This window comes from Podarcis pityusensis, assembly GCF_964106645.2.
Source record: "Podarcis pityusensis genome assembly, chromosome: 2".
NCBI lineage: Eukaryota > Metazoa > Chordata > Lepidosauria > Squamata > Lacertidae > Podarcis > Podarcis pityusensis.
The window spans coordinates 8,863,555-8,887,828 of NC_138029.1; the positions used below are offsets into that span (position 1 = coordinate 8,863,555).

Sequence of the window (24,274 nt, forward strand, 5' to 3'; positions counted from 1 at the left end):
TCCTGGCATCCTGAATGCGTTTCAAAGAGGAGCGCCTGATTACTTTATAGATTTCAGATTCCTGAAAGGCATGATTCTTGTGAGCCAGTGTGATGTAACTGGCAGTGGTTATCCAGATTTCCTATGGTCAAGGAAACTTGTTTATGTCAATTTGACCGCTGTGTTGCTGCATTTTGTAGAAGATTCTGGGATGTGCTCTGTTCACAAGAGTGCCAGGCATTCTGACCAGTGGTGGAGGAACCCTCTCCGGCACCCGGTGCGGGGTAGCCCATACGGACTGCGCATGTGCGGCAGCCCATATGGACTGCACATGTGTGGCAACCATACAGGATGCCGCACATGCGCACTCTGTATGGGCTGCTGCTTGTGCGTGGCAGCCATATGGGCTGCCGTTTGCACGGCGTCCATACGGACTGCGCATGTGTGGCATTCCATACAGACTGCGCGCGCCCTCGGCCACTCTACAGCTGGGGGGAGGCAGGGGCCATCTTGTTACCCTCCCCCTAGAGTGGCACCCAGGGCGGCCCGCCCCCTCCACCCCGCACTTTGTACGCCACTGATTCTGACTGTGTCTCACTGTCAACCCAAATGCAATGAGAGAGTGCCTTAGAACGTATCAGGCATGTCACTGCAGCTGGCAATGCTTGTCTACAGTTATGGATCTTATAAGTCACAGGGTTCCTATGAATGCAGTCCTATAACAATCTGTATAGGAGTGGAGACATACCCTGCAAGTCTCCCAGAAAAAAAGGGGCATATTGTTTTTTATCATGAGAGAACGGCAGCCATTTTTGTTTCTCTGATATCGCGTGAATTCACAGCACGACTCCCTCCCCCAAAAAAGATTTTGCACAGTGCCCAGCAATGCGAAATCATGCAAGACCATGGCAACCAAAATGGCTGCCATGCTCTCGCGATAAAAACAGGCGGTGGCATCCCAGATTTTGACTTCAAAGTGTTGGCAGGTCTGTGGAGAGTTTGTGCATGTTTGCTCAGAAGTAAGACCCAGTATGTTCAATGGGAATAGTTCCAGGTAAGCGTGCATATTTAGGATTGCAGGTTGAGGGAAAAGTGAGAGGAAGAAAGCCTGGAACAATTGTGATATGAAAAATTACTGGATTTTACCAGGAAGGTAGAGGCCATGCGCCTATTGCATATATCTGCCCCAAAACATTTGTAGGAGCAAATGGTAGTGAAAGCAGGAACACGTATAACTGCCCTGATAGTATCATGAGCACAAATCATGATGAATGCTTAATAGAAAGGGCAACTGGAGAAGGCTGTGCTTTTTTCCATCCTTTTCTCTTTCTGCCACAAGCCACAGTTTGCAACATGCGTTCTCCTCCCAGAACCCAGTTCCCCCCGAAGAGTTGGCATATCTAGAGCGAAAGGCATCTGTAGTGCTTGCAGCCAAAGGATTACAAGTTCACCTTGATTTCTCAAATCGATACCCTGGGTGTGCTGTACTTGGAGACCTTATCTCAAAGCTGCTATCTGCAGTGCCATTGCAGAGGCATAGTGGCAGCCTCGGGTCTTGGCTGGCTATGCAGCAGGTGGATTTCTTGGTTTTTACACTGAGTTAAAATCCAGAATGCAATTGGACAGTGTTCTGAAATTCTCAGAGTTCATCTTTTAGGCAAATAAGCCCTTTTGCCTTCATGCTCGAAAGGAACTTGATAGATGTGGCTACAATTGTGCCTCTCTTCTCTACATGTACACACATGGATGCCGCTCCCCAGGGCCTTTATTATTATTTTTACTCCCAGTGTTTTCTTGGTGACAGAAAGATGCTCTTGAATACCAAAGAAGGCTCATTGGAGCAGTTAAAAAGGGTGTAAGTAGAGGCACAGGTGATCTGTGATCAGGAGCTCCTCCCTGTTTTTTTGTGTCTGATTAGGAGCGAGTTATTAACCCATCCTCCCCACAACCATTTTCCAATATAAATCTCACACCCTTACTCTAACTGTTCTTTGCCCCATGGCAGACATCCCTAAACTCGGCCCTCCAGCTGTTTTGGGACTACAACCCCCATCATCCTTAGCTAACAGGACCAGTGGTCAGGGACGATGGGAATTGTAGTCCCAAAACAGCTGGAGGGCCGAGTTTGGGGGTGCCTGCCCCATGGCAAGAAGGCTAATGGAAGCCAGCTGAGGAACCTTCAGTGCTCATTCCAGAGCATGTTGATGGCATTCCAGCTTTGGAAAAGGCTTCCAATTTTGCTCATTGTATGGAAATTTCGTGGACTTTCCTTCCTATCAATTGCTCATCCAGGAGATGCCAGCGGCTATGATTGCAAGATTAGGGCGGAAATAGAGGCAGCTTCTAGGCCGGATTCTAGGTACAGTGGTACCTCGGGTTACAGGCGCTTCAGGTTACAGACTCCGCTAACTCAGAAAAAGTACCTCGGGTTAAGAACTTTGCTTCAGGGTGAGAACAGAAATTGTGCGGTGGTGGCGCAGCAGCAGCAGGAGGCCCCATTAGCTAAAGTGGTACCTCAGGTTAAGAGCAGTTTCAGGTTAAGAACGGACTTCCAGAACGAATTAAGTTCTTAACCCGAGGTACCACTGTATTGTAATCCAGGCCCATAATCCAGATTCTTATGGTTATCTCAGGTGTGGGGGACCTGGACTGCAACTCCTATTAGCCTCAGCAAGCATCGCCAGTGGCCAGGGATGGTGCAAGGTTTAGTTCAGCAACATCTGCAGGGCCACAGGTTCGCCACACCATGGTTATCTCCACGTTGCTGGTGGGATATCTGAAGCCTGGTGCTCTCCCTGCATGCAAATTTGCTTTGGTGGTGGTGTTTTTTTCCATACAACGTGTTTGGCATCAAAATGCCAGCCAGACCCCCGCCCCAACTCGCTGGATTAGTCCTTTCCAGGAACAATCCGATAAATATATATTTTTTAACAAAACCTGTTACTGATTTCCTTTAAAGCCCTATACGGCCTAGGACCCTCGTACCTACGGGACCGCCTCTCCTGGTATGCCCCACAGAGGAACCTACGGTCTGCAAATAAAAACATCCTGAAGGTCCCAGGCCTCAGAGAGGTTAGGCTGGCCTCAACTAGAGCCAGGGCTTTCTCGGCTGCGGCTCCAATCTGGTGGAACGCTCTGTCACAAGAGACTAGGGCCCTGCGGGACCTGACATCTTTCCGCAGGGCCTGCAAGACAGAGTTGTTCCACCAGGCCTTTGGTCAGGGCGCAGCCTGACTCCCTCCTCTGGCAACCTGCACAGAATTTTGCTTAACGGTTGCCATTAAATTGATTTTAATTAATTTTTATAATGAAATGTTTTAGAATGTTGGATTATTTGATTGTTTGATTATTTGTTTGTTGTTAGCCGCCCTGAGCCTGGCTTTGGCTGGGGAGGGCGGGATATAAATAAAATTTATTATTATTATTATTTATTACTGTCTGCAAATTAAGCCCCCTCCTGGAAGCACCTTGAGAGAGAAGCAACTTGCCTGAGATCAGATTGTGGCTGAGTGACATTTGAACTTCCTGCTTCAGTTAAAAGCAAGCAGTTTAGTGGGTTTAATCTGTTGTGTGGCTTGGTCCCAACTTGTTTAAGCAACTGCTGCTTCCACCGTCTACTTCAGCCGGTAGTATATTATGAGTGGTCACATGGTGGTGTTGCCTTGAGACTCCTCAAGTCTGTGAATCACTTTCTGTTTCCTAGAGCCTTTTGGCACCTGCAGAGGTGGCTGGTGCTGAATGTGAGGGAAGTGGCTGCTATTGCACAGTTTTCTGTTTCTCGGGTAGCGGCTGCCATGATTTATAGGCTCCAGTGGCAAATGATCTGTTTGCTGTAGCAACCTGTACTTTTTTACAAGTACTATGCCTGCCTTGCTTTGTATTATTTATTTATTTGTCGCTTTAGTCATAAAAATGACTCAAAGCGACTTACAAACACAGTACAGTGATACCTCGGGTTACATACACTTTAGGTTACAGACTCCGCTAACCCAGAAATAGTGCTTCAGGTTAAGAACTTTGCTTCAGGATGAGAACAGAAATTTTGCTCTGGCGGTGCGGCGACAGCAGGAGGCCCCATTAGCTAAAGTGGTGCTTCCAGTTAAGAACAGTTTCAGGTTAAGTATGGACCTCCGGAACGAATTAAGTTCTTAACCCGAGGTACCACTGTAAAGGTAAAGGGACCCCTGACCATTAGGTCGAGTTGCAGATGACTCTGGGGTTGCGGCGCTCATCTCGCTTTACCGGCCAAGGGAGCCGGCGTACAGCTTCCAGGTCATGTGGCCAGCATGACTAAGCTGCTTCTGGCGAATCAGAGCAGCGCATGGAAACGCCGTTTACCTTCCCGCCGGAGTGGTACCTATTTATCTACTTGCACTGGTGTGCTTTCGAACTGCTAGGTTGGCAGGAGCAGGGACCGAGGAACGGGAGCTCACCCCGTCGCGGGGATTCGAACCGCCGACCTTCTGATCAGGAAGCCCAAGAGGCTCAGTGGTTTAGACCACAGTGCCACAGTAGAAATACTAAAAACCAATATAGCAGAAATATTAAAATACTGTTTCAAATATTTCAAAATGCATTGCTCATTGATACAGAGAGAGAGAGAGAGGGAGGGAAGGAGGGAGGGAGAAAGAGATGCACAAATCACCAAGACCAGAGACAGAGCATCAGAATCAATGCATACAAAGGGCACTGCCATAACTGGCTAGTTATATACCGTATTTTTCGCCCTATAGGACGCACTTTTTCCCCTCCAAAAATGAAGGGGAAATGTGTGTGCGTCCTATGGGGCGAATGCAGGCTTCGCGGACCTCTCCACAAGCAGCGGGAGCCAGCGCTAGGTTCCCACGGCTTGCAGAGAGCTGCCTGTTGGGGCAGTTCCCCCCCCAAAAAAAAACCTAGGTGCGCCTTATGGGACGGTGCGTCCCATAAGGGCGAAAAATACGGTAGATCCCCTCTCAAAATCTGTACACCATACATTAACATAGATTGTCTTCAGCCTATTTGAGAAATTGGGCAGTCTTGTATGATGTGTAATAATCCATGCCAGCCAATAAAAATGAAGTTAGGTTTAAAGGAGAGTTATTACTGATTCCCATCATTAGGAGCTCATGAAATTGAGCTTCGGGGCTTATTTTATTGGATAAGAAGGGTGTGTGTACACACAGTTGATCTTCAGCTGTGACGCTGCCCCTGGCTTGCCCCTGAATGGAGAGACTGGGAGGAGGAGGAGTGGGGTGTAGGAACCTTTAATTTTTGCATGGCTGGAACGTAGCCAACTGCACAATGGTAAGAGTCATATCCGTTGCCGGGCACATTTCTGCCTCTGGCCATCCCATCACCAGCATGCAGCACCCAGAACATTGCCTGCCAGGGAATATAGCCCTTGGGCTGAAAACTATTCTCCGCCCCTGGTTACAAATGCAACACCCCTCTAAACAGGTGCAGCCCTTAATGCTATCAGTGCGTATATGTGAGCCAAGGTGTTTTCCTTTTTCTCTTTGTTCACCTTTGTATGAAATAAAAGCAAACACACACGGAAAACCTGGTGTGGTTCCTTTCTGCTTATCCTCATATGACTTGCTTCCTCTGCTCCACTGCGGCCAGCTTAGCCAGCCTTTGCTTGAAATGATGATTCAAGGCAATACTCTATTCTTTCTTCTCTAAAGTGTAATCCTTGGATGGTCTGATAATTGGAAATATGACCTATTACTGGAAATATGACCTGATAACTGGAAATATGACTATTTTTGGAACCTGAACGTCCGACGAGGATTCCACGGCTTCCGATTGGTTGCAGGAACTTCCCGCAGCCAATCAGAAGAAGTGCTTTGGTTTCTGAACATTTTGGAAGTTGAACAGACTTCCGGAATGGATTCCGTTCGACTTCCAAGGTACGACTGTGCCTAAGAAGCACAGTTTGGGACTCTGCTTGGCTTGTTTTCTAAGTGGACATGTGGTCTTCACATGCAAGCAGGTTGAGAGTAATTAAAAGTAGTGAAGAGGGAACTCTCCCCCACTTGATTTGTGGGAAGGGTACCTGGTTTGGAAGAGGAGGGCTTGTTTTGCATGCAGAACATCCCAGGCTTAGTTCCTGGCATCTCAGGGGAAATAGGCAGTGTGAAAGACCTCTTACTGCTTGGGATCTTTTTCTCAGGGGAGGGCTTTTTCACAGATGAAACTCACAGGAACTCAGTTCCGGCACCTCTCAGGTAGGTGCCACTGTCATTCTAAGAGAACAAAGGAGATGTTCATGGTGAGTTCCAAAACCTCTTTTTCTATAAAGACATCACTGGAATCATCCATATGACATGTGCATCCGGGCATCGAGGCAAGGAAAGGGTGTGTGTGTGTGTGTGTGTGTGTGTGTGTGTTTTAGAGGTTGTGCCACTGAATATCCTACCTGTATGCTTAACCGGGCACTCAAGTTAGCTTAGGATAATGGACATTTAAAACTATCGCCCACAACAAAGGCATAAATAAAAAGAGACGAGCAGCTTAAAAGCTGAAACAACTTTGAAACCGCTAAGCAGATGCCTCGTAGCAGCACAGCCCTGACTTGGCTTCCTCCTGATTTCTCTGATCACCTCCTTATCTCAAAGGAGCTGTGTGGTTGTCTACTACAGGTTTGCGTGTTCGCACTTGTCCGATTTCCATGCTAGGAGCCATGGCAGCAGGAAGACAGTCTCCAGACCAAACCAACTTAAAAGGCGGCACTTCCTTTTGTGAGGCTTTTGGGCTATTGTATTACACTTGCCTGCCCTGGCCACAGTGCTGCTCCTGCCAATTCATGTGGTCCAGGAGCAAGTGGAATGGAAAAATACGCCTTTGCTTCAGTGAGCCTGCCCAAGGTTGAAGATCAGCACTGGAAGCCCTCTTCTTTTGTCTGCTGGTAAGACCTGTTAGATTGCTGGATGCCAAAGACAGGGTCTTTTCGATGTGGCCCCACATCTTTGGAATTTCATCCCTGGATAAATACGTATGGCTCTGTCGTTATTGTTTTGTTTTGTTATATATATATATAGAGAGAGAGAGAGAGAGAGGACCCCAAAGACTTTTTTTAAAAAAACAAAACCCTTCAAACCATGTGTGTTGGTGACACACGTTTTAGATGGGCATCATTTTGCAGCACAGTAAATCAGTTTTTCTAGCAAACCAGAGGTTAAACTAGCCCCTTTCCATCCCCAGGAAGAGTGTGGGGAGCTTTCACACGACACACCTACACACTGCAGCCGACGCACTAACCTGTCGCAACACACAGTTTGGAAAGCTCTGTTTTAACTGTTGCAGTTTGTGAATTGAGGGATGTGATGTTTTTATGATTTGTGCGTTTAAATATTTGCAAGGGCAATGTGACCTGAAAGTTGGGTTGAAATGTTTTTCAGCACATAGATGTGTAATTTGCAGGTATGGAATGTTGCTCTGTGTGAATCAGCCTGCTGTCTATTCACCATAGCACTGCCACATATGAAGAAAGCCATGCGGAATAGAGGAGGGGGAGAATTTCAATTCAGTTTGCATTTAAAGGCAAACTTACCAAATTAGAACTCTCCAAAGAAAAAGAAGAAGAAAACCCGCACATGGCTAGCCTTCAAAATTCACACTTTTCTGAATTCTGCAGTGTGGCTCTTCAGCTAGTTTGCATAAATGTGCATTTGTTAGTGAAATGAACATTCAGAGTACATTCTATTAGGGAACACTGCATTGTAAAAATGTGTATACTTGTATATTTGATCACATAGATCCTCTGATAGAGGACATTAGGTGGTTCCCCACACACCAGAGGTTCAGTTGGTCTTCCCTACGGATGAAACCTTTAGTACGGCAGCCCCTTATTTGTGGAATCCCCAGCCTGTCATTGTTCAAATGCCTCTTTAAAAATGCACTTTTTAAATAGTCTTTTACAGCATGATTACTCTTCTCTTTAACCAACTAGTAATCTATTGCTGTTTTATTGATGTTTCTAATCATGTATTACAGATATTGATTGATTGATTTTGATTGATTGATGGTATCTGAAGAAGTGTGCGTGCACATGAAAGCTTATACCCAGAATAAATTTAGTTGGTCTCTAAGGTGCTACTGGACAATTTTATTTATTTATTTATTATTTTTATTACACTTGTGTTAGTCATCACCTTGGTGTATGGAATTGCAGGTTGTAAATATGAGGCAAAACTACATACAAACATAGGAGCGTTAAAATGCTGGTGAATTTTCACGGGGACTTTTTTAAAAAAAAATAAAGAAAATGCAAACTGGTGTGGAGAATGGAACTGAAGATGGGGAAAAGGAGAAACAGGGAGAAACCAAAATGGACAGATGTGTTCATCCCTCATCTTGAAAGCTCCTAAAAATCAGAGCCGTGAACGCTGTCAGACTGTCCTAACCTGGGCTGCTCTGTGTAACAAACTGCTTCTCTCAACAAGAGAGCAGGCTCAAAGGCGGTGTGCCATGTCAAAAGGTTCCTGCAGACAAGGGGTTGCCTGGTAAAACAAATTAGGTTGGCCCCAGCGAGAGAACTGAGCTCCGCACACATTGTACAGGCAGAAAGCCAGGGGCAGGAAAACGGATGGTGCCTTTGCTCCTGAACCTTGAACAGCTTTGATAAGGGTGGCCAGACTTCTTGGGGCACAATATAGCCATTCTTCTGCACAAGCCCCACCAAATTGATTGGGAACATCGTTCTTTCTGGTGGGTTTTTGCCTTTGTCCTTGCAATTCTGCGTGCATGGGAATTTGCACGAACATTTTCCAGCTTTCACGCATATGGATGAACGGCACAGAAAAACCCTTGTCGTACCAAGAGGTTTTTCTGTTCCCCTCTCCCATTAGGGCAGGCACCCCCCAACTCAGCCCTCCAGATGTTTTGGGACTACAACTCCCATCATCCCTAGCTAAAAGGACCAGTGGTCAGGGATGATGGGAGTTGTAGTCCCAAAAAGATCTGGAGGGCCGAGTTTGGGGATGCCTGCATTAGGGTCATTTGCCCACCAGGCCTATGGGGGAATTCCATTCTCCTCCTCAGCTGTGCCCTGAAGGTGTACCAAAAGATTAAATATGTGCTGGAACCTGCCTTGGGCTAACCAGGTCCACAAAGAGCACAATCCTGGGTCATCTTTAACATGCATTCTGCATATGCCCACATCCCTTGAAAGTCCTTGGCAGAAAGAAAGAAAGAAAGAAAGAAAGAAAGAAAGAAAGAAAGAAAGAAATCACTTGAGTCCCAGACACACCTTGAGACTGCGGGGGTTAAGTAACCAGTCATCTTGTGGCTGAGTGCTCTTTTACCTTCATCAAACAGGAAATATTTTGCTCTCTCTTTCCTACGCAGGACAATGGAGAGAGCCCAGGCAGGCCCAAGATATTTCGCTGCCTAAAGGGGAACGGCAAATGTCGTCCCTTCCAAATTTGAGAAGCACAATATCCAAGGTTGGCCAAGTTATTTTGGCCTCTCAAACACAGAGGGAAGTGCCCCTCAATATAATAGTGAATTAATTGCTATAATAGTAAACTTAGACTGTAGGGTTTACTGTGCTTTCACAACATCCAGAACTCAGCTGCCTTGCTCCACCTGAGGGGTTGCCAACCTTTTTAGGACCCCTGGACCCATTTGCAAATCAGAGAAAGTGTCTCAACTGATTCTCTCTGCTACAAAAGAACTTGACCTCGGGAGATCTACAAAAAGAAAATTATTTGTGGTGGGACGCCTTCATAAGTGGGGAAATTAGGTTGTGATGCTGCTTTTTAAATTATAGGAAACTGGTCCAGGGGGTTGTCCTCTGTAAAACAGGACACGTCGTCACTTTACCAAAATATGCAAAGTGCTGTAATTTTTGCACAACTGTGCAAATATGTTTGTAAGGGGGGGGGAGACTTCCTGGCGACAATGTAGAAGCAGTATTTGCTTTTCGTTGGTGGTGTTCCTGATTCTGCAAGTAGACTTGCAGGGTGAACACGGCGGTGATCGCTGCCTCCCAGAGTCTTAGCCAATAGTTTCAAGTACTGGTGGCATTTGGAGGGTGAAGACAGAGCCCTTTGTCACCCAAGTAAATTTTCTTAATTTAGAAGAACACATGCTTGCCTGAACTAGCATGCCTTTGTAATATTTTCCCAGGCTTCTGGATTTAAGAATGCCCTGGCGACATGCGTCAGTATCAGATGTTACATTTATATATTGCACACAGACACAGATATGCTGGTACAACGCTATTTAATTCAAAGGGTTTAGGAAGCGCTGAGCAAGGAAATGGCACGAATCAATTCCAGGCTGTAAAATCTGCCTCCGAGTCTGAAATGTGTAAGTGATGTAATTCTGTTTCAATCGGGAAGGGAAAAGTCGGCAGCCCTCTCCACAGCAGGGGCTTTTGTTTTTAAAATGCAACTTACAAACCCGTGCGAGGATCATTCTTTACAGTGTATTTCCTACCCCCCCACCACACCCCCAATCCAAGAAGAGAAAAGGACATCCTGTTTGCAGTAGGTGTGGTAGGTAATTCCAGCTTAACCCAATGTTAATGCTTGGATAAAGAGAGATTTGGTGTTGCTTAGATAAAGAGAGTTGTGTGCCAAGGAAAAAGGAAGACGGATTCCGGGTCCTCTCCCCTCTTCCCATTTTTTGTACCTTGCTGCAACATGCAGATTCTGGGAAGTAGTCCTCCATTGTGCTCATTCAACAGCAAACAATGTTATCTGGTCTGGGAAGTATTTCCCTATAATTCGTCTGGGCTTCTCTTAACGCTCCATCCTCCACAACAACAAAGGGATTGGTGGTGGAGGGGAATGTTCCAGATCTCATATCGCATACCCTCCAACATGGCACAGAGCAGGGTTGCCATACGTCCAGGAAAACCCTGACAGGTCCTCTTTTGGGGGGGTAACATAATCATCCGGGTGGATTTTTACACTTCAAAGAAAATGTCTGGGTTTTGGGGAGCTCGGGCTGCTCTGCATGCCATGGCCGCTGCCAGCCTGAGTTGGGGAAAGAGGGGCATGGGCGTGGTGGCAGTGGCTCTGCATGCTCGGGCTGGCAGCGGCTCGGGCTGTCCTCTTTTTTGCTCTTCAAGATATGGCAACCCTAGCATAGGAGGCAACTCCCAGGGGCTCACCCGGCAAAATATTTGAGGGGGCTGGGCCTCCCCAAAGTTGGTGGGCTTTGCCATTCTAATGGTGTGCGTGCACTGTGTCATGTGATTGATTATGTGGGGCTGGGGCTACCTGGCCTCCCCTAATATTTTATTCAAGTTGGCACCCCTGCCGCAGAGGATAATTGGTACTAGCTTCTTCATTTCTGATCCTTTACATCCTTTCTTCTAATTTAACTCTGTACAGATAATCAGGAACCAAACAAACCAAAAGTTTACACAGGAGTGGGAATGTTACAGAGGGTATTAAAAAAAACGTTGTTCCCAACTAAAATCTTTAGTATGCCTGGATTAATTTTCGCAAAGTACTTGATGGATAATTAAGGTATTGAATATAGTATAGATGATGGTTAAGGCAATAAAGGACACAGGAAAAAGGAAAAAGAGAGAAAGGAAAAAGGAAAAAGGAAAAAGAAAAGGGAGAACCGCAGTGAGGTAGACGGAAGATCCTGAAGACATATGGTATTGAAACTTTTTCAGTGACTATGGGTTTATTCATGATCTCTTTTTTTCACATCTTTTGTGTATCTTGTGTTGTTTGGAAGATGAATAGAATACTTGTAATTAATGGGGGGGGGGGAAACTCTGTACACATCTGAGTGGGAAACTTTCTCCTTTTTTTGTCTTTCTAAATTCCTGAAAGAGGAGATTCTCAAAATCCAAGCATTTCCTAGGGAATCATGCAAATCTGTTTCAAAGGTCTCACCTCTATGATGCCAGTCCTGTTGTTGGCTTTCTTGCTTGAGGGTTTCGCCTCTTTGATTCCAGAAAGGATTCATAGTTCTAGCATAACAATCAGGGGTTAGAAACTCATTTTTCTTAGAACTGTGCCTTTCTTTTTTTATATAAAAAAATATATTCACCACCCACCCATCTGGCACTGCTATGGTTTGCTGAATGTTTAAAGAATATCATGAGACTTCCTTATTTACTGTAGCTTTGTGAGTTTGTTCTTGTCTATAATCTGCACGTTGGTGGATAGGGGCTAATTGTAAGAGTCAGCAAAGACCTAGTTCTGAACTTGCAGGGCTCAGTGCTAGAACAGGCTGCAACTCCCATCACCCCTGACGTTTGGCTATGTTGGAGGGCACACATCGGCTGTCCTGGGCTTAAGCAGTGAAGCTGGTGCCTCTGAGCATGTTGAGAGGGCATTGAGAATGCTTGGGTTCTTGGCAAGCTTGAATCCCGCCACCTCTCTTGAAAAACTAAGCAGTTGATCCTGGGCTAAGGGGCTGCATTACTTCCCCAGCGACTCGCACTTCCATGGGTAGGAGCATTTTTTGGGGAAACTGCACATTCCCCATCTGAATTCAGTATGAATGGCCTTCAGACCCAGTTTCTGAGAGTGACAAGGGCCCCAGTATCCCCAGAGGGCCCACTGGAGTGCCATAGTATGGGGGGCACAGAGGCAGTTGCCTGGGGCACAAAATTTCAACACCCTCAATACAGCTGTGTGCTTAAATGAACCAGGAAGCTGTGTACTGTGAACCAGGAAGTGACTTCTCCAGACAACAGAATGCCTCTTCTTTTCTTACCTCTGTGGCTGCAATCTCCTGAGTGATGCGGACATAATTAGCCAGTTGAATGTGCATACGTATCCCATCCGTTTCCTTCCCACCCTGCCCTCCACACAGCCCCGGGCACTGGAAACCCATGCTACACCACTGGCCCACCATCTACATATCTGCCACTATCACTGAGAATTCTCACTCTGCATGTCCTGTCTCAGTGCCTTGCCCAGTGGGGTACTCCCTCCCCAAATCTTAGATCCAACAGCAATGCTTGTTGAAACTAAATACAGTCATACCTCGGGTTGAAGTAGCTTCGGGTTGAGCGTTTCTGGGTTGCGCTCCGCGGCAACCCGGAAGTAACAGAATGCGTTACTTCCGGGTTTCGCTGCTCGCGCATGCGCAGATGCTCAAAATGATGTCACCCGCATGCGCGGAAGCAGTGAATCATGACCCACGCATGCACAGACGCTGGTTGCGTTCGCTTCAGGATGCGAATGGGGCTCCAGAACGGATCCCATTTGCATCCGGAGGTACCACTGTAATGTGCTTTGTACAGAGGTTGCCCGCTAGTCTGTAGGGCCTGTTGGCTGGTGGCGGCTTTTCCCAGCCCTCCAACCCAAGCTCTTTTCCATGAGAGGTTCAGGGGTCAAACCTGGAGCTGTGCAGAGCATGTACCCCATCACTGAGCTGCAGACTTGGAAGTGGGCATGTGTAGGCTGGTTAAGTTCCCAGGTGCCATATGCCCTGTTTTAAGTGGCTCTGAGATTTAGAAAGAAATAATGGGATATCATTCAAGCTCTACTGGCTTGGTGCAAAGTAAGTGCAGGCCTGGTGTCACTATGTGATAGTCATTTTTTAGTAAACCTTGGTTACTGGTAACTATGATGTTGATCCTCTCCGGCTCTGGTGGGCATCCTAGGTGGTGGAACATGAAAGGCTGAACTAAAGGCTGAACTCCTGTAAATTAAACACCAGCATTTCCAGCAGGCTGCTCCATCAGTCCTGTATCATCTGCATGTAAATGAAAAATGGTGAATTCTGAACTTGAGGGACGCATGTTCTGGTTTGCCTCTCCTCTGCCTCTTTTCACCCAGATCTATCCTCCTCCTGCAGCCTGATCCTGTGTCCGTGTTTACGCAGGAGGAGGCCTGCTAGATTGAACAGGACTTTGCCCCCAATAAAGTGTTTGCAGGACTGCAGTCTCAGGAAATGAAAGTTGTAAGAGGAAACCCCAGGAGCGGTGAAGTCTGTCAGATACAGTGCTGTGATGCCGAAAAGCCACAACTATAGAAACACATTGGTGCTATACAGCTACGTAGAAATCCCAGATTCTTTCAGGGACATTTAAAAGTCACATGCACAAACATAGTGTTTCCATGGCTTTGCGACAAATAAGCACATTGGTATATCAGTCTGCAGGTTAACTGTCTGAAGACATCACTAATAGGGCTGTAGCTCTCTGCCTCCCCCTTCAATTACTCCTCAATTTAAGCAAGGGTGCCTTAGTTTACTAAACCAGACATTGTGGCTTAGAGTTGCTTGCAAATGTGGGCACTGCTTATGAACACAGTACAGTGGTACCTCGGGTTAAGTACTTAATTCGTTCTGGAGGTCCGTTCTTAACCTGAAACTGTACTTAACCTGAAGCACCACTTTAGCTAATGGGGCCTCCTGCTGCTGCTGCGCCGCCAGAGCACGATTTCTGTTCTTATCCTGAAGCAAAGTTCTTAACCTGAAGCACTATTTCTGGGTTAGCGGAGTCTGTAACCTGAAGCATATATAACCTGAAGCGTATGTAACCTGAGGTACCACTGTACAGACGTACCTCAGAAGTCGAACGGAATCTGTTTCGGAAGTCTGTTCCACTTCTGAAAAGTTTGGAAACCAAGGGACGGCTTCCGATTGGTTCCCGATTGCACAGGCATGCCGGAAACAATAGCAGAAGCCACACCGGACGTTCAGCTTCCAAAAAAAAGTTTGAAAACCAGAACACTCACTCCCAGTTTTCAATTGTCCGGGAGCCAAAACGTTTGACTCCCAAGGCATTCGGGAGCACAGGTATGACTGTATACAGTAATCAAAAAAGTTTCTATTAGAGGAAAATGGAAAGGGATGCTATCAAAAATTATTGTAAATTTGTCGGTGATCAATACAGTGGTGCCCCGCAAGAGGAATGCCTCGCAAGACGGAAAACCCGCTAGACGAAAGGGTTTTCCATTTTGGAGGTGCTTCGCAAAACGAATTTTCTATGGGCTTGCTTCGCAAGACGAAAATGTCTTGCGAGTTCCTGCGGGGTTTTTTTCCTCCCCCCCCCCTTTTTCCCAAGCCCCTAAGCCGCTTATCAGCTGATCAGCTGATCCGCTAAGCCGCTAAGCTGCTCAACAGCTGATCGCTAAGCCGCTTATCAGCTGATCCGCTAAGCCCTTTAACAGCTGATCCATTAAGCCACTAAGCCGCTTATCAGCTGATCCGCTAAGCCGCTTAACAGCTGATCCGTTAAGCCACTAAACCGCTTATCAGCTGATCCGCTAAACCGCTAATGGGCTTGCTTCGCAAGACGAAAAAAACCGCAAGATGAAGAGACTCGCGGAACGGATTCTTTTCGTCTTGCGAGGCACCACTGTAAATGCAAAAGCTATGATGTTTAGGTAGCTTTCCACAGGAGTTCCAAACTAGAGCTAAGCTCCCATAAACGTCCCTGGGTTGCAAGCAATATCAACATATTCTACGACTCTGGGGCAACACTAGGGTTCACCTGCAATAGAGTGTGCTTCTGTGTACAGATAGAGCACTGTCACACAGGGGCTGGTGATACTGTTCCTGAACGCTAGTGCTTTCATCTACTTAAGTACCAGGCACAGGAATGGTTTGCCATGCATGTTCATCCCTGACTTTGGCCCAAAGCTCTGGATGATCTTTCCAGCTTCTTGGGACTCGGCTACATTAATAAAAAAACATCACTTTGAACGCGTTATAGACATGCAACACTAGATGGTTCTGGAGAGCAAAAAATAAATTCTTTGTGATTTTACATAGCATTTCCCCTCCTTTTGTTATAACCATTTAATGTATGACTTGTTTATAGCGTTTTTTTCCTGTGTGTTTTTTCCCTGTGTGTAGACCCGCCCCTGATCTGCAGCCTCCTCTCCACTGCTGCGGGTTATGTCTTTGTCAATGCATGTCTTCTGCTAGTATTAGGAGTTTGTGGGTCTGGCTCATCTTGACCCCAGGAGCCTGCCGGGCAGATAGTGGCCTTCCGCCCTCCAGCCTTTCCCCTTTCCCCTTCCCTTTTTCTTTTATTTCATTTACTATTTTGAACTGCGTGGGTCAGTGGCTGTGCATGGCACAGTGAAGAGGCTGACGCCAGGGAACAATGTTGTGCAAAATATATAATGAAGCTTCTCATGGTTTGCCAACATGGTGCCAACATGGGGCACACATACGGCCCCCAGGACCTTCCCTTGTGCCCAGAGGGTCCCCCTTCTCCTTCCTCTGCTGAAAGAAGCCTTACTTAACCATTAGCAGACTTTTTTCTAGCCTAATTCCATGAGGGGGGTGATTACCAAGGGTGGGTAGTGGGAAGTTGCAGTGCACATCTGGTGCCCCCAACAGATTCTCTGGTTTGCACATGTGTCCACAAATCCAACACATGTGGTGCCCCCTGCAATATCTCCTCTTCTTTTTCTCCCCTTTGCTTAGGTGGGGTCTGGGGGTGGGACACAGAGCCATTGGCCCGAGGTTGATGGGCATCCTTGTGTGTTTCTCAGGTTTGCAAGAAGATGGTGAGACTCCACAGGTCAGCCAGAGCCTTGGAGAGCTTGTGCCTTTGACGGAGGAGAGACCGCTCTCTGCGCCATGGCCCACCTGACACGGCTGCTCCGGCGGCACTACGGCCCACTGAAGCTGGCTTTGGTGGGCGTCGTCTTTGTCATCTTCCTCTTCATCATGCAGAGAGATGTGAGCAGCGGGGATCAAAGGGAGGAGCCCTGGCTGAAGAACATTGTGGACAGGAAGGATCAGATGATCGACATCATGATGGGGGCGGTCAACAATATCCGGGACTCCATGCCCAAGCTGCAGATCCGGGCTCCCGTTCAGCAGGAGGCCCTTGAGCAAGACAGCAAGTCCTGCCTGCCCGGCTACTACACGCCCGCAGAACTGAAGCCCTTCATGGAGCGCCCTCCGCAGGACCCCAACAGCCCGGGGGCCGATGGCAAAGCTTTCAAGAAGGACCAGTGGACGCAAGAAGAGACGAAGGAGAAAGAGCGGGGCTACGAGAAGCACTGCTTCAACGCCTACGCCAGTGACCGGATTTCCCTCCAGAGGGCTCTGGGACCAGACACTAGGCCTCCTGAGTAAGAACTTCATCTTTGTCCACTCAGTATAGAACTGGCATAGGCAAACTCTGGCCCTCCAGATGTTTTGAGACTACAATTCCCATCATCCCTAACCACTAGTCCTGTTAGCTAGGGATGATGGGAATTGTAGTTCCAAAAACACCTGGAGGGCTAGAGTTTGCCTATGCCTGATATAGAATAATAATAGTAATAATTTATTATTTATACCCCACCCGTCTGGCTGGGTTTCCCCAGCCACTTTGGGCGGCTCCCAACAGAATATTGAAAACATGATAAAACATCAAATATTAAAATTTCCCTAAACAGGGCTGCCTTCATATGTCTTCTAAAAGTCAGATAGTTGCTTATTTCCTTGACATCTGATGAGAGGGCGTTCCACAAGGCGGGCTCCACTACCAAGAAGGCCCTCTGTCTGGTTCCCTGTAACCTCACTTCTCACAGTGAGGGAACCGCCAGAAGGCTCTCAGAGCTGGACCTCAGTGTCTGGGCGGAACAATGGGGGTGGAGATGCTCCTTCAGGTATACTGGGCCGAGGCTGTTTAGGGCTTTAAAGGTCAGCACCAACACTTTGAATTGTGCTCAGAAAAGTACTGGGAGCCAACGTAGGTCTTTCAAAACCAATGTTATATGGTCTCGGCGGCCACTCCCAGTCACCAGTCTAGCTGCCATATTCTGGATTAGTTGTAGTTTCTGGGTCACCTTCAAAGGTAGCCCCATGTAGAGCGCATTGCAGCAGTCCAAGCGGAAGATAACTAGGGCATGCACCACTCTGGTGAGACAGTCTTTGAGCAGGTAGGGTTGAGTGGATACAGGCAACCCTTAACTAAGTGAGTAACTGAGCATTATGAACATACAGTCTCATGGAGAGCCAGCCGTATTCAGTGGGGGTGGGGAGCCTTTGTCAGCATGAGGGCCACTTTCCCTTCTACGCAACCTTCCGAGGGCCACATGCCAAGGAAGAGCAAAAGTGGGAGGAGCAATATTTTACCTGTGTGCAATAGGCTAGTTCCTACACAAACTCTCTACTCTCCATCCAGGCAAGCAAGATGAATTATTAGTGTTCGCAATCCAGTCAGGCAAAAACACTTGAGTTTGCAAAGTGAGACCAGTGCGGGGTGTAGCCTGGGGAGAGTTAAAAGTCCAGGAGACTTTGCATCTCTGGAAGTTGCTTGGGCTGAACGATGTTGCCTTGAAGTTGCCTGGAATTTCCCAAGATTATTGGGGACTCAAATATTAGTCCCCTGTGTCCAAATTTATCCTCTGGCCTCTTGCAGGCCATCCAACTTGGCGTAGTCTTGATACATGTCATCTAACAGAAGTTGTCTCATCCTTGTAAATGTTCACCCTGGTGCAGAATTTACCCTGGCAGAACTTGAAAGTGTTAAATTGGTCTTGGGGCAATTGTGAGTAGAGTTAGGAAATCATTTCAATATTTGATATAACAGTTGTTACAAGACTTCATTTCTGAGCTGGCAGCGGCATCTAGCATGTGATTGTGATGGCATAATTGATAAGCAGTGGTACATTTAAAAAAAAAAAAAAGGTATTTATAGGCTATCTTTTAGGGCAAGGACACCAACAAGGCCAATAAAATGCAGTAGGAAGAATCAAAATGGCAAACACCATAAACATGTAACATTAAGATATCTATAAAAACATTAAAATATATAGCCACTAGGATGACCATGGCAGCAAAGATTACATTTGTTGTTTAGTCATTTAGTCGTGTCCGACTCTTCGTGACCCCATGGACCAGAGCACGCCAGGCACTCCTGTCTTCCACTGCCTCCCGCAGTTTGGTCAAACTCATGCTGGTAGCTTCGAGAACACTGTCCAACCATCTCGTCCTCTGTCGTCCCCTTCTCCTTGCGCCCTCCATCTTTCCCAATATCAGGGTCTTTTCCAGGGAGTCTTCTCTTCTCATGAGGTGGCCAAAGTATTGGAGTCTCAGCTTCAGGATCTGTCCTTCCAGTGAGCACTCAGGGCTGATTTCCTTCAGAATGGATAGGTTTGATCTTCTTGCAGTCCATGGGACTCTCAAGAGTCTCCTCCAGCACCATAATTCAAAAGCATCAATTCTTTGGCGATCAGCCTTCTTTATGGTCCAGCTCTCACTTCCATAAGCCGAAAGATGACATTAGACCAGCTTAATACCATTAAAACCAGCTGGATGTGTAGCTTGCTTACTTCAGGGAGCACTTTCCACATTGTCTATTTTGGCAAAGAATTCTTACATGCACCCTATGCAACCTTTGCAAATTTGCCGTGTATGCATACCATGTTGTTTTGCTTCATCTCCACCCACTGTGAATGAATAATGTGCTCTGTAACACACCCAATGTTGCCCTTTATCTATATGTCGCAGAGAAAGATCCATTGTGATAGGGAAAGTATATTCCAGGAAGATTGTCTCCTGTTGATGATCTTTCCATTGAGAAACTCCAAGGATTCAGGATTCCTTAGCACAGCCTTTGACAGCCAGGTGCCCTCTGCCTGTCGTGGACTACAACTCCCATCATCCTTGACCATGCTGGCTGGGGCTGATGGGAGCTGAAGTCTAAAGTACGCATCAGGTTGGCAAAGGTTGCCTTGAAGATCGTTCATTAGCATATTTTGAAGACAGTGGGGAGAATTCAACATCACGCTATTATGATAATTTCTGCTTGCCTGACAGGATGGTCTCCCTTCTGCTCTCCCTGTGTGTTGTTCTGGGGTTCCTCCTGACACACCCCCTCAAGCCTATTAGGGAGGGAGGAGAGCGTAGAAAACCCCATTGCACTAGATGGAGTCATTGCGCTGGCTCCCACTAGCACAACCATTTTGTGGAATTTGGATCAATATGTAATTAATTAGTATAAAAGCATCAGTACAGTAGAATGGCTAGAACATTGAACTAGGACCAGTGGTAGATGTGGGTTTAAACTCCCACTCAGCCATAAAGTTCACTGGGTGACCTTGAGCCAGTCGCACACTTTCTTAGCGTGGAAGGGGCTACAACTAAGAACATTGCTTCCAGCTCCTTGGAATACAAGTTGTTTGCATTATTATTATTATTATTATTAGGGTTTCGTATTTGAAGCATATAAAAACAACTAAGAGATTCCAACATGTCTGAAGCTTTCCAATTGTGAGGATATTATTTTTTAACATCTCATTGAAATTGTGAATGTGGAGTTCAAAATTCTCATTTAGAAGTTGTTTGGTTAGTGTTTGGGTTTCGTTTGTTTGTTTGTTTCTGCTGAGCTTTAAGTATTTTGCAAATGTTCATTTTGGCTCTAATTAAAAGACCATTCAAAATTTGTGAACTTTTGACCACCTGGCAATACTGGTTGAACTGTTCTGGTGAAAATAACTCTGTAGCTACTACTTTGGACCATTTGAGGTCTGTGATGGGGGGGTTGCTATCAAGAAGGTCTCCCCATATCCAGCTGCCTGCACAGATTCCTGGGCGCTTTTCTACTGAAGAAGTGGCAATCGGCAGGCAGCTAGGGGCAGGAGGTGCATTTCCTTCTCCCAAAATCCCCTCTGCTAAGAGCTGAAATCTTGCTGGTTCTCATCCGTGGTGAAGAAAAAGGCTTGAGGTGCGTTTCTCCCTTTTTAATTATCCACGGCTACCCCTTCTCCTCCTGCTTTCCCCTACCTTCTACGCCCCACTAGCGTCCCATTTATCAAGCAGCAAGCGTTTACAATCGCAACCCTCTCTTCTCCCCCCCCCCCACCAACCCAAGTTCAAAAACTTTTTTATTCCCTCCGTTGCCCGCCCTTGGTTTTGTTCCGTTCCTTCCCACTTCTAACAGTTTCGGCGCCCCTTTCCATTTCTCCTTCTTCACTTTGCTTGCCAAGTGGAACAGACACGGCTTACAGTACAGCAGGGGGGCAAAGAAGGAGTCAAACGTGAGCCCTATTCCCCCGCCTCCCCTGTGGTCTGAGGCCACTGCGGCTTCTCATAGAGGGGAGATAAGTCAGTCAAGGCCTTGCGGTGGGTGGGAAGAAGTGAGCCAACAAAGGCAACCCGAATAATGGCTCCAAAAAAAAACTAGGCTGAAGGGGGAGCGATTGCAGACAGTCTCTCTCCTCTCCTCTCCCTCCCAGCGACCGATTATTTCTGCCTAGCAGGTGTAGATGTCACAATGGAAGAATGCGCTGTTCTAGGCAGGGAGTTGCAAGAATGTTATTCAGTCAACCAAAGAGGCATAAACCAATTTAAATTAAAGTGCAAAGCCCTCCCAGAACCAAAAACCATAAATCGGGAGAGCTGGGGAAATTGGCTCAGATGGAGGGAGCCCATGAATGAAACATTTATTGTTGAGCACTTGGGGGGGCAGGGGGAGAGGCAGAAGAAAAACCTGATCTACCATGTGGAACATAGTCCCCCTTTTGATGTGGACCAGAGGTATGCGGCATGTAAGGGACTCGTCTGCCTTCCTGCTGGAAAATTCAGAGAGAAGGGTATGGGCATTGAAATCAAAAGAGATTGATGGGAAGGGGAGCAAGTTGTAGAAATTATTTAAAGCCTTGGACTTTCTTTTTTTTCTCCCCTCGTGTTTTCACCAAGAAATGCTTCGTGTTGCATGTCCTGGAAATGTTACATATAGAATCAGAGAATCGTAGAATTGGAAGGTACTCCAAAGGTCATCTCGTCCAACCCACTGCAATGCAGGAATATCAACTAAACCATCCATGATTTATGGCCATCCAACCTCGGCTTAAAAACCTCCAAGGAAGGAGAGTCCTCAACCTCCCTTGGGAGACTGTTCTACCGTCTCTCTTCAAATATCTCAAGGGCTGTCACATGGAAGGGGAGACAAGCTTTTCTCCTCCTGCTCCGGAGGCCAGGACCCTAACCAATGGCTTCAAGTTACAAGGAAGAAGATTCCGACGAAACATCAGGAAAAACTTTCTGACAGTAAGAGTTGATAGACATAGGGACGCGGGTGGCGCTGTGGGTTAAACCACAGGGCCTAGGACTTGCCGATCAGAAGGTCGGCGGTTGGAATCCCTGCAATGGGGTGAGCTCCCGTTCCTCGGCCCCTGCTCCTGCCAACCTAGCAGTTCGAAAGCACACCAGTGCAAGTAGATAAATAGGTACCGCTCCAGCGGGAAGGTAAACTGCGTTTCTGTGCGCTGCTCTGGTTTGCCAGAAGCGGCTTAGTCATGCTGGCCACATGACCCGGAAGCTGTACGCCGGCTCCCTCAGCCAATAAAGTGAGATAAGCGTCACAACCCCAGAGTCGGTCACGACTGGATCTAATGGTCAGGGGTCCCCTTTACCTTTACCTAGAATGGTCTCCCTCAGGAGGTTGTGGGCTCTCCTTCCTTGGAGGTTTTTATGATTCTGTGGTCATAAGTTCTACCTGCTTAAAACTCCCATAAATAGTTATGGTCTTGGCAGGGTTGGCCCAAGACATTTTGCTGCCTGAGGCAACAGACAAGATGTGTCTCCCCAACACCATCATCTCATGTGTAAAAGCTGAGAAGACTGCCAATTGAATCCTCCTTCAAGACTGGCAGTGAGGTAGCAGCATTCACACATACAGTGGTACCTCGGGTTAAGAACTTAATGTGTTCTGGAGGTCTGTTCTTAACCTGAAACTGTTCTTAACCTGAAGCACCGCCACTGCGCAATTTCTGTTCTCATCCTGAAACAAAGTTCTTAACCCGAGGTACTATTTCTGGGTTAGCGGAGTCTGTAACCTGAAGCGTATGTAACCAGAGGTATAAGCAGAGCTCAGGGTGATCCCTCTAGCATTTGGGGATGGTGATACTCAGTGGCAGTACACACTACTCTGGTCTATTCTGTGGGAGCGGGGTAGCCAAATGGTTGGTTGCTGATGCCCCCCTCCCAATTTCTGCTACCCGAGGCCATTGCTTCACTCTGCCTCATGATATATTTTTTTTAAAAAATGATATTTATTGGGAAAAAAATTGAGTTACAGAGAAAAAACAAAGCAGAAAAAGGAAAAAGAAAAAACAAAGAAAAAACAAACCACATCAAACAATACAAATTCAAAAAACAAAAATACACCACAAACAGACAAAAATAAATCCATCATTCTCAAATCCTCAACTCTCATTACCTTCTTTCTTTGACCTCCTCCTCCTCCCTTTTTTTGTATCCTAGTTAATAATTATCGCAGCAAATCCTTTCCATATTTCATAATATTCTGTCATTACATTACCTTAATCTATTTTCATCTTATTTTATAGAAAACCTTAAAACTTAAAACTTAAATCTTATTTTTACTGACTTCTCACAACCATAATATTCTTACCTAATTCTTTAAACATTTTTGCTAGAGCCAAGTAATTTCGTTCCAACATTTTTCTAACATTCATCAATTTTATAAAACAATCCTGGTAATAAAAAAAAAGAAATAAAAACAATCCAATCTTCCTCCTGGTCCCGGGTTTTGTCAGTCCTTTTTATCCCATTGATCTAGCGCATTAACCTGGTAACCTTATATCCGAGGCCCTTAAGTCTCTTCCATGTCCCTTCCGCAGCTCTTCTTCATATTCTCCTTTCACTCGTGGGAACTCCAGCTTGGTGATGTTTTTGACCCTTTTCAACAAATCAGCCCCTTTTCCATAGTCCAGACTCAACTCCATGTGGTATTTAAAAACATGTTTCAGAATCCCTCCAAAATTGAGAGCCCCCACAGCTCCAAACATCTCACGGCCCATTGCCAGACTCAGAAAGTCCAAACATCCCTGCATAGGGGGATCTATCCAACCCCCCATTTCCAAACCAATCCAAACTTTATCTTTCCAAATCTGGCTTTTTCCAAGTTCAGTTGTCAAATCCAAAAGCTCATGTTCCTGCAAGGCCGCAGCTCCCTCCATCTCTGGCGCCCAAGATTCAGCAACATCCTCTTCTCTCATCTGCTCTGTCAGGACACACTCCTGATCTAATTCCTGGGTGGGCTCCACATAGTTTCCCACTGCCTGTTCAAAAATTCTGACCGCATTAGTCATCAAATCCGTCCTCTCATTTAACTGTTCCAAAAGGGCACTTGTTTTACAGAAAGCACACAACAGAGCCTCTGAATACATTGTCCTACAAGGTCACAAGTCCATTCCCACGATTGTAATCTGTGACAGCTGCAAGTTCCCTGGAATTTGTTACAGTTTCACAGTCTCCCTCTAGGGGGAGAACTTCTATTTGTTCTTGCAACAGAGTATCCTTTTTGAGATATTTTGTCAATATTTGTTCCTTTAAAATGTGAAAGGAAACAGTGGAATCACTATGTTTCTCTTCTTTTAACTATCTGTCAAAAACGTTTGTCTCT

General features: G+C 46.4%; 1 protein-coding gene across 3 annotated transcripts in view; it reads left to right on the plus strand.

Moving 5' to 3' along the window:
- The window catches only part of GALNT6 (polypeptide N-acetylgalactosaminyltransferase 6), a 64,509-nt gene that overhangs the window by 9,808 nt on the left and 30,427 nt on the right, over window positions 1–24,274 (plus strand). For all 3 annotated transcript variants that reach the window (XM_080994610.1, XM_080994609.1, XM_080994611.1), the window contains exon 2: window positions 16,398–16,985. In XM_080994610.1, coding sequence (XP_080850736.1) covers window positions 16,486–16,985 — 500 coding nt within the window. In that variant the 5' untranslated portion in view covers window positions 16,398–16,485. The remainder of the gene's footprint in view (window positions 1–16,397; window positions 16,986–24,274) is intronic.